This window comes from Conger conger, chromosome 11 (genome assembly GCF_963514075.1).
Source record: "Conger conger chromosome 11, fConCon1.1, whole genome shotgun sequence".
NCBI classification, from domain to species: domain Eukaryota; kingdom Metazoa; phylum Chordata; class Actinopteri; order Anguilliformes; family Congridae; genus Conger; species Conger conger.
In genome coordinates, this window is record NC_083770.1 from 37,320,534 (window position 1) to 37,336,717 (window position 16,184).

The 16,184-nt window shown below is 42.2% G+C and overlaps 1 protein-coding gene across 1 annotated transcript in view; it reads left to right on the forward strand.

Annotated features, from left to right (window-relative positions):
* The first annotated feature begins 12,987 nt into the window (after positions 1-12,987).
* The window catches only part of srrm4 (serine/arginine repetitive matrix 4), a 63,572-nt gene continuing 60,375 nt past the window's right edge, over positions 12,988-16,184 (forward strand). The window contains exons 1-3 of the mRNA XM_061259446.1: positions 12,988-13,080; positions 14,712-14,950; positions 15,333-15,488. Of these exons, the coding sequence (XP_061115430.1) occupies positions 12,988-13,080; positions 14,712-14,950; positions 15,333-15,488 (488 nt within the window). The remainder of the gene's footprint in view (positions 13,081-14,711; positions 14,951-15,332; positions 15,489-16,184) is intronic.

Genomic DNA, 16,184 nt, shown 5'->3' on the forward strand with positions numbered 1-16,184 from the left:
GCAACCACGAAAAAGTCAATGCACTGTCCTGATACTGTGATCTATTCCATCAAGTTCAGATCACACCTTGTCCATATATGATTAACTTGGGAACATCGTGCCCTTTTATATTTTAATATTTTATTAAGCTGCTTCAGTATATTTACAGTCTGAACATTGAAATGATTCTCTTCTGAATTTCACTTTTCACAAGTGCGTATGTGTCTGTGTGTGTGTTTGTGTGTGGGTATGTTCTATTCCATGATCTCATTTTGCATGTCCATTGCCTTTCTCCATTCTTCCCCATAATCCCTGTTCACCAATGATGATCATCAGTATGTTTGGCCAGGGAGCAATATCGCATCATTTAGACAAGAGCCATCATAAAACGCCAGGCTCTAATGCAGATGTGTCGCATAAAAGACATTCTGAAAGGTTGTGAGAGGTAAAATTGTAGTTTTGTTCATACTCTGCAAAAACCATTAAAAAAACAGTAAATGGTGAGCAGAAATGTATAAATACCCTTTAACAGCTGTTAGATATCATTCATTTTCATGAAAAAGGTCAGAAATTGTTGTCTGTGTATATTCGGGACAGAAAATGTTTTAAACAAAATTGAATTAAGTCTACAATTGTCCTTAACCTTGACTTACAGGTAAATGTGTCATTGGTCAATAAACTTGTCTGCACGTGGAAAAAAAAAACAGTAAATCATTCCTTTAAGCATAAAAGGAAATGTGTCGAAATCACATCGCAGCTAAGCTTTCAGTCTACAGATTTACCTTTTTAGCGATGTGTTCTCTTTAAGAGAAAATCCATATAATCTTGGTCTCGTTACTGTATGGCACATGAAGTTGCTAGTTCTACTTTGGCCTCCAATGCTTCAGGTGGCACAGTATCACCAGTTGTCTCTTATCCGTGGTTATAAATTAAATCTATCTTCGCATGTAACTGCAGCTTTGAGAAAATGTCCACAGTGGCTTTAACGTTTACAATTGTTTGCACTGTCACTGTGTCCTTGTTGATTTTCTTTTGCTTATCTGAACTATGGAAGGCAATGCTGTTCTGGCAAAAATGAGATTCTCAGTCCTTCCCATATCACTGTAGGTGACTGTGTTTTGAAGCCATTACAATGTACTGTAAAGCTTGCAGAGTGTTCTGTTTTTTTGTTTTGTTTTGTTTTTACCTCCAGAAATACCGGTAATGGCACACAGCTAAAATTGAAGTATAAGGGTGTAGAATTGTGATTGTTTTATGGCAGAAAATGTTCATGACTGTTTACCCATGAAGCTATATTTTATGGCACCCATAAGCAGATATGAAATCCCTTGAGGGTTTCCCCATTTTCAGATTCTGTTATTTCTTGGAATATGGAAATACCTCATGAATATTACATATTTCATTTTAATGTTTTGTTTTATTAATTTGTTCCCTTACAATAATACCAATTTCACTTATAGCCATGATAATGCATTCACATAATCTTTGAATATATACTGCTTGGATGAAACCTTGTACCGTATGCAAATGCATGTGTTCCAGAGCAGCAAAGGAATATGGGTATTTATTCTGTTTGCAGTTGTATATGAATCTAACATAGAACAAATACCGCTGGACTATGACTACTTGGATATATACATTAATAGGAAGCTTTTAGGATGTTTTGAAAACGAACGGCCATTTCAATCTGTATTGTATTGCAACCATACAAGACAAAACATGCGTCCTCATCTAAACTCCCAATCCCACAATGCAGCATAACTCTGTGTAAATGCAATACAGTCTCTTTCAATGTACTTCAAAATATAGAACTTGAAATGCGAGCACATCAAAATCCTGAGAAATACTGTATGTGGACAGTATTTTCACTTGCCTGAACTCATTGGCTCTGTCAATCTGTACAGGAGTTGATCTTGTCGAAGCGGCAGTGTCTCTGAGTGTTTCTACAGCCATATCTTTCATGTGTGAATGTGTGAATAGTGGATTTACTTCAGCTGACTATACCAATCTTGGACAGGGGCAGTGAAGCATAGCTGCCCTCACTATTGCCTGTCTTCAGTTCATTTTCTGCCTGTGGATCACCAATGTAGGATACTTTCAACTGGGACGAACCAAAGCATAAGGTTACTCTTACTCTATCCTTTAAATCCGTCTTCAGCATCTCAAGGGCCTTGTGTCTTTTATTCTTGAGAGTTTTGTTAATCTGTTGTGTTTAGAGCTAATGGTTAAAGCTGCATAAATATGAAAAATCCCCATGACAACAATCACATTCCCACACTTTCAAATGGTTGTACCACATATGGTGCGATACAAATGTGAATGCAACCAAGATTAGTTTTTAATGTTTGAATTTTTAGCAAATTAATGAGAATGAAATGAGTGTTCCTACTTATTTAGAATATACTGTACGCTGTATCTGGGAAAATGGCTGCTGAGTGTATGTGCCGTGAAACAAATGCCTTGCGGTTTATTTCTTCAAGTCTCATGTTACGCTTTGCTCACATTATTTTTTTAAAGCCAAACAACCTTTCCAAAGCAATCCATCAGTGAAATGGTGCTGTTATACTGTAAAATAGAGTAAATGGCCACCGACCATGTTAGATAAAAAAATATGAAAAATTATATAATAAATGTCATCCAGTACCTAACCGACAGTATGATAACATAAAAGGATATTTAATACAATATTTGTTTTTACAGGGATGGAAATTAGATAAATAAAACTAGTTTTTTAATCAAAATACTATGTTTGAGAAGAAAAGTGGTACTGTAAGCAACAAAAGATTACAAACAGATCCACATTCTCTTTTCGGTAGACAACATTAAGGTAATGTTAAAGGAAGAATGTACGCAATAAAAAAGGTCAAAAGGTCAGTGGAGTATTAGTTACTAGCAGCTAAACTGGAAGGGAACAGCAACTGTATCATTAAAAAGAGAAGATGTTTGGCTGAGAGCATTCATTTCGCCCGGGACATGTGTAGTTCTTCCACGGAAGATTGACTGAATATCGCCTTATGGTGGTCTTGAGCAAAACAGGCATCTGTGTCGACGGGCATTTGAGCTGTAGCAGTTTAGCAGCTGTTCTATGTCTCTATGCTAAACAGAAGCAGACGATAAGGCAGTTATTGAACTGCACAATGATATGAGGGTTTATTTAAAGTTGCAAAATGCATAATAAAAACAGTTGGTGGCTTTCTATATGATGGTTAGGTCTTTATAACAAGACTAACTGTATTACCTAATTATTGAATCATTAATACATTTATTTTTTCATATAATGACATTCATATGCATGTTCAAATCATTGCTCTGTAGAAATTCACTTGGCACTCTCTTCTGCTTGAACAATTCCTAAGCCTTTTAGATGAGGCAATTTCAATACAATTTCATTTCAGGCATTTGGCAACGGCTCGTGCCAAAGCATCTTAATTTACTGAGTAAAAAAAATATTTTTTTAATAAATAAATTATAGATTTATTTACATTTGTGGCCTTTGATATATAGAAGGAAGAAGCATCTTAATTGTAAAATCTAGTCATGTCTTGTGACTCAGCCAGTGGTTTTCCTTGTCTCGGTTGGCTTGAGCTGAGAGGGCAGTGTTGAATGTTGAGAATCCACCATTTTGGAACTGCTGTCCTCCAGGACACCATTTGGGGCGATGGGGTTAGGACGAATTCAAGGTCCTTGACTGACAGGGGCCCTAAGAAATATTAGAACACAGGATTTTCTGGAGTGCTGGAGACCAATACGAGATCATTTCATAGGGCACGGAATCCCTGGTGGCACAAAACCTTTTGCTTGTGCCAACCAGCTCTCCCCACTAAGTCCTGTTATTAAGCGTTTGAGCCCTTTTTCAGTTGCCCGGCCATTTTAAAGCCGAATCTGGGAGTGAAGGTTAGGGAATGACATGCGAGAGGAATTGTATATTCCTGTAATGCCATTGCTTAATGGCTGCTGGCTTCCGTTTTAATTGGTTCACTTTGATAACAATCATCGGTTGTCAGGGGATAAGGTGTATTGATTTCAGATAGAATGTCCTAACTCCCCCATTCCCCTACACACAAACACACACACACACACACAAGTGAGGGAGTGGAGGTGGGGGTTGACCAAAAAAAATTGTGTGTTCTCATGAAGGAGAGTAAAATAATTGCTCAAATACTTTAAAACCTATTTAAATTCCAGTAAGTGGTAGTGAAAACGATTTACATTTCTCACCTAATATGGTACACATAACAAAAAAATGTCATTTTTCCTTAACAGTAAGAAGCAATGGAAAAATTATGCTTTTGAAGTAGTGACAGTCTCATAGTGCCTCGGCATATGCATCTATTCTACAACTAATGAGCAGCAAAATGCTGAATTAGGGTAAACATCTTGCTTATGTTTTTCAAAGGCAAATTTCACATTACACCATTACAAAAAAAAGCACATGTGTATAGCTCACGTTTCCAGTTAAAACTGCAGTTTTTTTTTTACCGCTCTCACTTCGCCCCTTATTTACTCTGAAGGTTTCAATCGGTCCTTTCTTGTGCGCTTCACGGTTATCGCATTGGGCCGGAGTAGTTCCGCGTAATTATACATAATCAGCGCGCATGAATAAACGATGACTTCGGTGGACATCGCAAAGGCCGGAGAAAGTGAGGTAATGTTTTGATAGCAGTGGTTATCCTTATTTCATCAACTGTACATCTGTGGCCAGCAGGCAGGCGGACAGGACATCCACAGCGCGCAGTGTAACTGCGCAGGGAGGTGGGCGGCGTGGCAGGATTTTCGCTCCGTTTTTCTGCAACAGCCAGACGCCGCATTTCTAAAGATCTCACACCGTTTCTTGACAACGATAAGGACAGCGCACAATCGAGAATTATGAAAACGACTCCACTTAAAATAACGGCAATCGCAGTAGCCTGCATGGCTCTCGACGTTTGATTGCTCATCAGCTATTCAGCATGCTTCCTACTCGAGTGCCCATGTTCCGCTTGGCAATGTTGTGTATTACAGTGCTGACGAGATTTGCATTCCAGTTCATGGTTTGCCTTGGCCGCAAAACGAGCAAAATACCACAGGAGCCAGTACTGAGATAAGACAAGACGCCAGAATGTGGGGCTATATTTGGTTTACTTATCCTCTGACCCGCCCATTTAAACGGTTTCTTCACTGACTGTTCAACTAGACTTATGTCCATCTGTTGTCTACAAATTGTAGCACCAAGAAAAAAACACTTGACTAAGCATTTGCTAATTATTCAGTCTCAACTTATGCTGTTGCCATATGTTCATTTGGAATTGGAGATTAAAATGGCATAATAATAATAATAATAATAATAATAATAATAATAATGTGATAAGGATATGAATCACTGTCATAATTATAATCATAGCATAAAATTGCAAATAGGCTTCTCTTGTATGTTCAGAAATAGTCATAATTATTATCTGTGAAGAGATGTTATTATCCTAATGTAACTTGCATTTTCATTAAGTCCAACTCATAAAGCTGCGATGACAGGATTATCAGTCATCGGTTATATTTATAGAAAATATATCTGTTCATTTTATTATTATTATTTTCATACCAGTGCTGTTGGGCCTGATGAGGTTTGAGGATTAATGTGAAACGTATATTCAGCCATTAGTTTTCAGATGCTAAGGTTGATAAAGAATGGCAAACACATTGGGAAATAAATTATTATTCAACATATTGATTATGATTTTCAGGGCAAAAAAGAAGCCCATTTCATTACATCCCGTTACCCAATGACCACCATTGCCTGGGACATGCCTGATTAGATGCAGGTATAGCATGTGGGTTGATTGAAATGCGTTCCTAGAAACCTATTCCCAAAATATGCAACAAATAGAAATGGAATATCTTATCAGCGTACTACAGACTGAGCCAACTGCCCAAGCCAACTGTGTGCATTTTAATGAAAATGTCTTAAATCGAACACTCCAGCCAATTGAAAAGGCAGACTCTTTTGATCAAAAGCACTTCCGTCAGGTTTGTGTATGATTCTGTACATAAACAAGCTGTTATGATTGCATTTTGATATTTTTACAACTTCTGTTTTTCAAAGAATCTACATGAGTCATAACATCATAACATTAATGAATTAAATTAATATCTGATTAAATACAGGGCTTGTCAATAAAACATAGTTAATGAAGACTGATTAATAGAACAAGAGGGAGAAAGAGAGAAAAGTTTAGTTTTCTAACTGAAAAGCAAAGAAGAAATAAATCATTGTTAAGCACATACTAGGCGGGATAGCATTTGAATTATATTATCATGCATCATTTCCATACAATGACATTAATGTCGATGAATTCAATGAAAAGTCAAAAGATGTTTCCGCGTGTGACATGTTTTCCTGATTAATAAACCCTCCTGATACATCCCCAGAACACACGTGGCTGCTCTGTCATTGAAAAGATAATGTGGCTGTCCTAATCATATTGCAAAAATATAAAATACACTGCCTCTCCTCCCTGCATCGCCTTCACAGGGGGGTTTAAATCCAAGGCAGATGTGTGGGGACAGCTTCAGACCAAAATAACTTCAATTTGTTGCAGCAGCAGCAGCCTAATCCTGGACTTATGGACTCAGGAGTTCAGTTGATGATTTTGTACATCTCTATAAGGCACTCAGATGACAGCGCTTACCATCCCCTGACGAAGGGGCTGAGTTCCCAGCATCCTCTAGTGCTAGCAGAAAAAGTCACCACGGGCAGGATTCTGATCACAGGATGGGATGAAGCATGAGACTCAATGACAACTGTCCTCCTCTTGGGAAATGGTTCAAAAGAAAATCAGTGTGTAATACTGTATGTACACACTTTATCCTATGTTGCCAGTTGTTTCCATGTTTTCAAACACTGTTTTGACAAATTTTGGATATACTATATATCTCTGGAAAATATTAGGAGACCACATCACATTTTCACAGTTTATGCTTTCTGGTTTGTGTGACATCTAGCTTCTGATATTCATTCAAGGACTACTGCCCACATACAATTTTATTTCCAAACTGAAATATTGTCATTCAGAATATTCATTTTCAGATAATGATAACTGACTAAAATACAAAAATGCAAACTAAACAAGTTTATAATTATGCCCATACTGTACATGGACATAAAATATGGGTCTGTCTCTACATTTGTCCCAGCACTCATCAGGGCATATAATCAAATCTGGCCCTGGTTGTCTTTTCTCCTGAGTAATTCACTGAACAAATAGTGCTACTGATTGACCAGACTTTCTTCACACCTGACTCCCAGGTAAAGGGAGGGTGGAGAACCAGCAGTTAATGACTGTGATTTGCTGATGGCTGCTGTTCAGGGCACAATGCAGATGTCACTGCAGAGCTCCTAGGGTTTCTCCACGGTGTCTCTATGACATTATCACAGCGCTGCTGGCACCCCAGGGTGCAGGCCACCCCCAGCTGCCAATGCAAATGGTTGAAAAAAACTTTTTCTGCAGATTCTGCAGCTTCTCATTGTCACTGGAACTTATTCATTTGCATTCACAGTTTATATTTTCATATATGGAATGGAATAAGTCAAATTCCATTCACAGTCTGTAAAAAAATAATCATAATAAATATTCTGTTTTAGTTGTGATTTTACAGGGTGGCAGTTCCAGGTGACAAAATGAGTGCATTTTTGCTCTCCATCAAAATATTTTTTTCCATTATGCAGCATAAAAACCTACCCTCACACTTGAAAGTAAGCTTTTCAGATATTCTATTTCACACTGAAACCTGACTAGCAGATACAGAATGAGGACATTGTCCACATCAGCACCTTTTTAAAAAAAGACAAGAGAGAGAGAGAGAGAGATGGGGAAGAGAGATGAAGAGGGAAAGAGAAAGATTGAGGCAGGAAAAGAGGGGGAGGTGCAAAGTGAGAGATGGGAAGATGAAAAAGATGGAGAAAGAAAGAGAGGGGAAGAAGAGATGGAAAGATAGTTGGAGAGGGAGAGAGATGCTGAGGGGGGTAGAAGTGAGATAGAGGAGGAGTATTTGAGAGAGATAAACACTCTATTAGGAACACCTGTACACCTACTTATTCATGTGATTATTTCATCAGCCAATTGTGTGGCAGCAGTGCAGTGCATAAAATCATGTAGATATGGGTCAGGAGCTTCAGTTGATGTTCACATCAACCATCAGAATGGGGACAAAATGTGATCCCAGTGATTTTGACCGTGGCATGAATGTTGGTGCCAGACAGACTGGTGTGAATATTTCTGTTACTGCTGATCTCCTGGGAACAGTCTCTAGAGTTTACTCAGAATGGTGCAAAAAACAAAAAACAGACTCACCAAAACTGGACAGCTGAATACTGGAAAAACGTAGCCTGGTCTGATGAATCTCAATTTCTGCTGAGGCATACAGATGTTATTTTGTGCCAACAGCATGAATCCATAGACCCAGAGGTTCTATTCTGCTGCTACCGACATGCTAGCAAGATGCTACAGTGCTCCAACAGATATGTTTTGGTGCTGTTCCAGAGATGCTGTAAAGCTATGGTGCTGATATTGTGCAGCTGTGCTGGTTTGCAGGCTCCAGAAGGCACTATAGTCAGCTAGAAATACTATTGAACAATTCAACTTCAAAACCTTAATGCAGTGTCACAACTGAACCCAAGGGAAGGACAAAGTAGGCAGACAACACATGGTTAAGAGAACTTAGTTTAAGGTTTAATTAATTTACAAATACAAAATAATATGAGGTGTGTAAGTTAGATCAGTTGTGAAGAAAGTGTTAGAATGTGTGTAACATGTTCTCTCAGGCATGTCAAACCAAAAGAACATAACCTAACACAAGATGACTGAAGAGGTGGCAAGACCAGAAGATTAGCTTCAGCTGCCTTATTACAGGGAGTGGCACAGGTTTCCCAGGTGCTCTGCATCAGACGTAATGAGGCCCCGTTGCAGGTAAGACACAGAAACAGCTATGTCGACTTAGGATGTCTCAGGCAGCTTCAGCACAGTTCCATTATATATCATCAGACTCAAGCCACCATCTCCTATCTGCTGTCTCCTCAACATGTGCAACAGGGCACATCTCTGGGAATGAGCTTCCCACTGCAGTCAGAACAGCAGAAACCCTGCTCATATTCCAACTGCAGTCAGAACAGCAGAAACCCTGCCCATTTCCCCACTGCAGTCAGAACAGCAGAAACCCTGCCCATCTCCCACTGCAGTCAGAACAGCAGAAACCCTGCCCATCTCCCCACTGCAGTCAGAACAGCAGAAACCCTGCCCATCTCCCCACTGCAGTCAGAACAGCAGAAACCCTGCCCATCTCCCCACTGCAGTCAGAACAGCAGAAACCCTGCCCATCTCCCCACTGCAGTCAGAACAGCAGAAACCCTGCCCATCTCCCCACTGCAGTCAGAACAGCAGAAACCCTGCCCATCTCCCCACTGCAGTCAGAACAGCAGAAGCCCTGCCCATCTCCCCACTGCAGTCAGAACAGCAGAAACCCTGCCCATCTTCCCACACACGCTGCAGACTCACCTCTTCCCAGACTTATTCCCAGATATATTTTCTTTCTTTTTCTTTCTTTTTTTCTATGGATTTCCTTTTAGAATGTTACAGGTATAGCTGCTATCAGGCTATCGGTCCGGTGGTATTTTCTTTTGTTACAATCCCAATTGTGTTTTGTTAGGCTACGATTATATTTGTTGGTTATAAATGGATCTTCCATGCCTTCTTGGTGCTATGGCACTTTTTTTTGTATATTTGAACACTGATGTTCTCCGCTTCTGTCATTCTGTGCCAAGTGATAATAATGCAATGCAGTGCAAGTAATTCTTAGGAGAATATTTATTCTTAAGATTCTTTGCCATTTTAAGTAGCTATTAAAAAAAATTATACTGTGCCATTAAAACAGTATAAGTGGTGCTGTGCACTAATATTTCGGCTTACTGTTCACAGTGAAAATGTAATTTAATTCTAATAGTTTATGTGAGTCCAAGAGCGATCGAATCTACTCTATTACAGTTAATTTAACACTGAGAATTTTAGTGTTTGTCTGATTGTTTTATAAGGATGCAAATTGGACATTGTGTCCGTGTTGTTCAGCAGCACAGCACGTTCGGTTCATACTGATGTAATGCCATCATCCATCTACCCATCCATTATCTAACCCACGTTGCCGGGTCACAGAGGGACTGGAGCATATCCCAGCATTCATTGGGCCAGAGGCAGCAATACCCTCTGCTCAGGGCACCAATCCATCGCAGGGCACACACACCATTCACTCACACAGTCAAAACAAGGGGAAATTTGGACGCGCAAATTAGCCCATTGCATGTCTTTGACCTGTGGGAGGAAACTGGAGTACCCAGAGGAAAGCCACACAGATGCAGAGGGAACATGCAAGTGCTATGCAAGTGAAGGGCAGACAGAACATCAATACAATCGCCTGCGTAGGGTTCAAACCCGGGACCCTCTTGCTGTGAGACAACAGTTCTGTAATGCTACCTAATACTTACTCATCAGTCAAATAGGCTGAGCCAGAAGGTAGTGTATGGTATCCAGGGTGTAAAATCCAGCTATGAGCATCTTGAAATACCAGCTACCAGCTGTTTAAAAACATAGCTTGAGCTGTTTTCTTTCAGCAGGGATGTCATGCACTTCACTACATCCGGTGCCTAAAGCCTCTCAGTTACTTCATTCTAACTGAACTGCTACTTGAATTACTTGACCTTGATAGTACACAGAGACAGGTTCAGGCAAAGCATACTACTCATACTTGGTCACCATGGTCATAATAGCCTGCAATAGAAGATGCGTAATCTTACAACATAAAGTCAGATGCCATAGGACGTTGCAAGAGGGAAATGGACAATACTGATTTATTAGGAAGCAAATGGGTTTGGGCAGTGGTTCTCAGCCCTGTTCCTAGAGATCTCGTAGGTTTTCATTTCAACCATATTTTTTGCACACCTGATTCCACTGACTAGCTGCTCAGTGTGACCTCTAGCTGTTGAATGTGGTGTGATTTGTTTGTTTATTTGAAAGCGACAATTGACAGTTAGTAACTGCCCCAGGATTAGTGTAATACTTACACTTCATCTGTAGTGCCTTGGCAGGCGAAAAGCAGGCAAAGTGAAAAACTATAAGGCAGGAACAGGGTTGGGCATCCCTGGGTATTTTAGATTTAGCACAGGTCTGGCTAGTCCACCCATGCAAGATGTACATAGTTCATAATTACGTAAGGTGTGGTATTAGTGTGGCAGAAGAGGGACAGTCGAAAGGTTACGAGTAAAGGTGATCTGTAAGTTATTTCTATTCGATTGGTCCCTTCCAACAAATCACTAATAAAGACAGGTATTCATTTCAATTGATTAAAAGTAATTAGCTTTTCAGTCGCCTTGAACAGGTAATTGAATAGCCAATTCAGCTTAATTGAGGTGCTGGCATCAATTTCTTTCAAGGGGAAGATTTTGACAAAACTGTGCTCCGTAAACAACTTTATACTCATCCTAAAGCAAGCAAACCCCACCAGCAATTACCGGCATGATTTATAGGGTATTAAGAGCAGAGGCATGGAGATCAGCTCAGTATTCAGGTAATCGCTCAATTAAATGTAATTAAACAAGAGTTAAGCTGGAACAAAATCCCATAAGCGTACTGGCACCAAAAAACCACCACTGAAAATCACACTCATGGCATCCTTCATACCATTTCTTTAAATTATTAATAACATGCATGTAGTGTATATACCATATACCTGTTACGTCACCCATTGACTATCCATGGGCACAAGAACAATGTTTTGAAGCCTGGGAAGTCAGGTTTACTGACGTCATATTGTACATTTGGAGCCAGAGACTGCACAGAAGGGAAACCAAATGTTGCTCCTCCACTAAACGTGCGAGAGAGAGATGTAATCTGACCCTGATTTGTCCACAAAGTATTGCTGTATCAGCACATGGGGAGGCATTAGATGACGTAAAAACACAGATTGCAACTACATTTTCTTGTGGCCAAAAAATTATTGACTTTATCATTCTGAATGACCTATACTGGAGCCAACCGCAGTGGCGCAAGTGAGCACCATCTCTCAGCATGACCAGGAAATGAGGATCAAAAAAGAAGCCCAGATTTGGCCCCTTGGTGTATACACAGTGTGAGTAGATGCCCTCTCAAAATAAACATCAATAGTTGGTCTATGGGAGGCAGCATTTGCCACAACGCTGCCAGTTAAATGATTCTGTTTTAATGGATGTCAGGGTGAATACTCATCCGCTGTAGTCTATGCCAGAATGCTAAATCTGTTCTAAAGCCGGTTTCCCTCTAAAAAAACAAAAACAAACAAACAGTTATCTACTGCTGGACAGCATCCCAAGAATATTTCCGTCCTCAACTGTACACCAGCCATATTTACTGACGCAACACGCTTACTTTCAATTGTGAAAAATAAAATGGTATTCATACAGATTGTATCTTCAGTCTTCCGTTTACTCATCCATTGTCAAACCGGCTTATTCCTGGTGAGGTTTGCTGGTGCCTATCCCAGCATGCATTGGGCAGAAGGCAGGAATACATCCTGGACAGGTCGGCAATCCAGGGCAGACCACACAGACCATCCACTCACGTAGTATGGGCAATGAGCAGTAAGAGCAGGGGTGCAATAACAAGGGCCAATCCGTTTCAGGATTTTGTGCCAACCTCTGGTCTTAATTATTTCATTGATTCAATCATATCTTTTCTGACATGTGTGTGAATACCGGCTACAGCTGCAGACAGCCAGCTTATCCTAATGACTTTACTTTGCTCAAGTACAGGCTTGACCAAGGTCATTTATAGAGATGTAAGCAAATTAAAAACAAGGCAATTGGTTGGAACAAAAACCAGTATGCAGACCTGCCCTCGAGGACCAGAGCTGTGCACCCCTGATTTACAGTGTCCAATCAGCCTAAACTGCATTTCTTTTGGCTGTGGGAGGAAAGACAGAGTACCTGGAGGAAGCACACACAGACTTGGGGAGAACATGCAAACTCCACACGGAAAGGCCGTGGTCAGAATTAGAAACTTCGACGTGGGACAGTGGTATCCACAGCACCACCACGCCACCATAATCTCTGTGAGTCTTACAGCTCCTGGTAGCAAAATGCTTGCTTCTCTGCGCTACATGTAATTTGTTAGTCTTTGTTTAATTTGTGTACTTAAAGGCAATCTTTATTCAAGGCACACTGATGAAGCCTCCACTTAACATTAAGCAGTTAGTGTTGTTACACATCAAGCCTCATGTTAGCAGCTAAAATATGCATAACTAATTATAGTCGTTGGAGTTTGGAGTCTGCCCTGGCATACCTATTAATCATATAAAAGAGATTGTGATCCTGAATATTAACATTTTCCAGATAACTGGATTGAACTTTTCTTGTGACTGCTGTGAATGATAGTGTATAGCAATACAAAACTGCAAAATAAATCAATATATTTCAGGAAAGTATTACAAATAAAATCACCTTCCTTTTACAATTGGATGAATCTAGCCTAAGAAGTATTAGTGATCAGAAATTTAACATGTTGTACCAAAGTTTCAGTGTTGCAACCAATTCAGATGGAGTACATTTTGTTCTACAACAGTGTATTTCATCAAATATAGACTTAATTAACACTCAATATTCTCATGGGCATGAAAACATATGCTACAGTATATTGTATTTTCAGAATACTGCACAAACTACATAATTATAGGTCATGAATATTGACTTGTTCTTGCCTTTTTTCCTTTGTGACTTACCTTACCTATCACTGAAGTTTTCCAGACATATGATATTCTGCTCAGTTGATTGTTTACATTTGATTGTGTCAGAAAGTTTTTGTTCTCCTGGGAGCCTTTGGGAGTTAGGGTGGTGTTGGGGGTTGTGTTGTTTGGGTCAGGGGAGATTCCTGCCTTTTGGGGGCATTTGGGAGTTGAAGGGTTACGGTGCTGTTAGCGTAGTGTTGGGGGTGTTAGGGGGGCGGTGTTGGGGCCGGTTTGGGGGTGGTGTTGGGGGTTGTGTTGTTTGGGTCAGGAGCGATTCCTGCCTCTTGGGGGCGTTCGGGAGGTGAAGAGTTAGGGTGGTGTCGGGGGGTGTTAGGAGGGTGGTGTTGGGGGTTGTGTTGTTTGGGTCAGGGGAGATTCCTGGCCCTCAGGGGGCTTTGTGTTAGACACACGCACCGCCTGCTCCACACAGCACACAGCCTTTTGTTATGCTGATGGAGGCAGCAGCCTTCACCGTCTGTCAAAGACACAGAGGGAGGAAGGCAAGAGAGAGAGAGAGAGCTGAAGAGAGAGAGAGGGGGGAGAGAGATGAAGAGAGAGAGAGCAGGGGGAGAGAGAGATGAAGAGAGAGAGAGCAGGGGGAGAGAGAGAGATGAAGAGAGATAGTGTGACAGAGAGTGTGACAGAGACCGAGAGAGAGAGAGAGTGAGAGAAAGATTAAGAGAAAGAGATGGAGAGAGAGGTGAAAAGAGAGAGAGAGAGGGAAAGAAGCATCCCACTCCCTGTCAACCAGCCCGAAGCCTGAACGTCACACCTCCCCAGCGAGACAAAACAAGCCACCATCAGCCCTGCTCATACTCACACACACACAAACACGAGCGTGTGCAGACACACGTGTAATCATATATACACACACACACACACACAGGGGTGGCACGCAAACACGCAGACACTTTCTCAGACCCTCTCAGATCCATCCTTCTTCTCCTCTTCCACGGCAGGGGAGCCTCACGTCCACCTGTCACCGACCGCCGGGCACTGAGGCTGGGCTCCCTGCGCTCGCTCCACAGACGCACAGCCCGTCACAGAGCGCGCTCTCTCGCCCGGCTCCGGAACTTTCCGCCTCCGACCTCGGCTCCGGCTCCAGCTCCGGCGGAGGACAGGGAGAAGCGGGAGGAGCCAGCCGGCCAGAGGAGGAGGAGAAAGAGGAGGAGAAAGAGGGGGGAATCCACCCTCCTGAGTGGAACAAAGAGAGAGAGAGAGAGAGAGAAAGAGAGAGCACTGCAACAAGCCTGCTGCTTCACTGCTCCCACAGTGCTACCGGCACATGGACTGAAAGAGAGAGAGAAAGAGAGAGAGAGAGAGAGAAAGAGGGAGGGAGAGAGAGAGAGAGGGACCGGAGTGGACCAGACTGAACTGGGGACAGGAGAGTCCAGAGGGAGGCACGTTCCAGCGACAGAGTGAGCGTTTCTGCCTGGGTTTCCTGCTTCAGTACTTGGACAGCTCCTTGGCCCCGGCGAGCCGTGTGTGCGCGTGTGTGTGTGTGTGTGCGTACGCACGCGTGTGAGCCGAACAAATCTCGCAGCGGTGGAGCTGGCGGACCCTTTACGTGTCCCCCCCAGCGACCCCTGCCTGGGGGGCTCCGGGACCATGGCCGAGCTCCAGGGAGAGAGGCAGCTGTTCGAGAAGTTCTGGAGGGGCACGTTCAAAGCCGTGGCCACCCCCCGACCCGAGAGCATCATCGTCGCCAGCATCACCGCCAGGAAGAGCGTGACCAAGTGAGTCCCTTTCTCCATCCCTCCCCCCCAAATCCCCACAACTTCTGTCCGCTTTTACACCTTTAATCCCTTTACACTTACTACAGAGATTTACTACAGTCACGCACCTGGGGTTTATGAATCACGAGTGGAGCTTATCTTGTGCTATATCTCAGTGAGTTCTCCTCCACCTGTTTCCTGTTGTTGTTGCTCTTGTTGTTACTTCAAAGCTTTAATTGTTTGGGGCATTCTGTGTCATTTAACGCAACTAACTTCAGTGATGTATTAAGACACACGATTTGGTGCCACCGGGCTATCAACAATAAAATACAATGCATGGAATATCAGTTTATTAGTAGTTTATAATATGACTTTTTGCCGTTTAGAGGACGGACACGCACCGTGTATTATGTATGCGTGTGTGTATATGCTCAGAGGGAATGTGAGCGTGTCTCAGAAACGGGGGCAGGGAGATGACCCTTCTCGGTGTCGCCCGTCTCCAGCCCCTGGAGAGTCACCCCGTACGGAGGCGCGGTCTCTGAAGCGCGGCGCTGTTGTGCAGCCGCTCGGCTTTATGGCTGGAAAGGTTAGCGGCTGTATCATCGGCACACAGCGCCGGGGAGCGTAAAACCTGATTTGCGGCTCGCTCCCCGGCCGCCGCGCGTTTAACGCCGTTCCCCCCGTCCCAGAAGCCCCCCTCGCCCCCTCCCCCCCCTG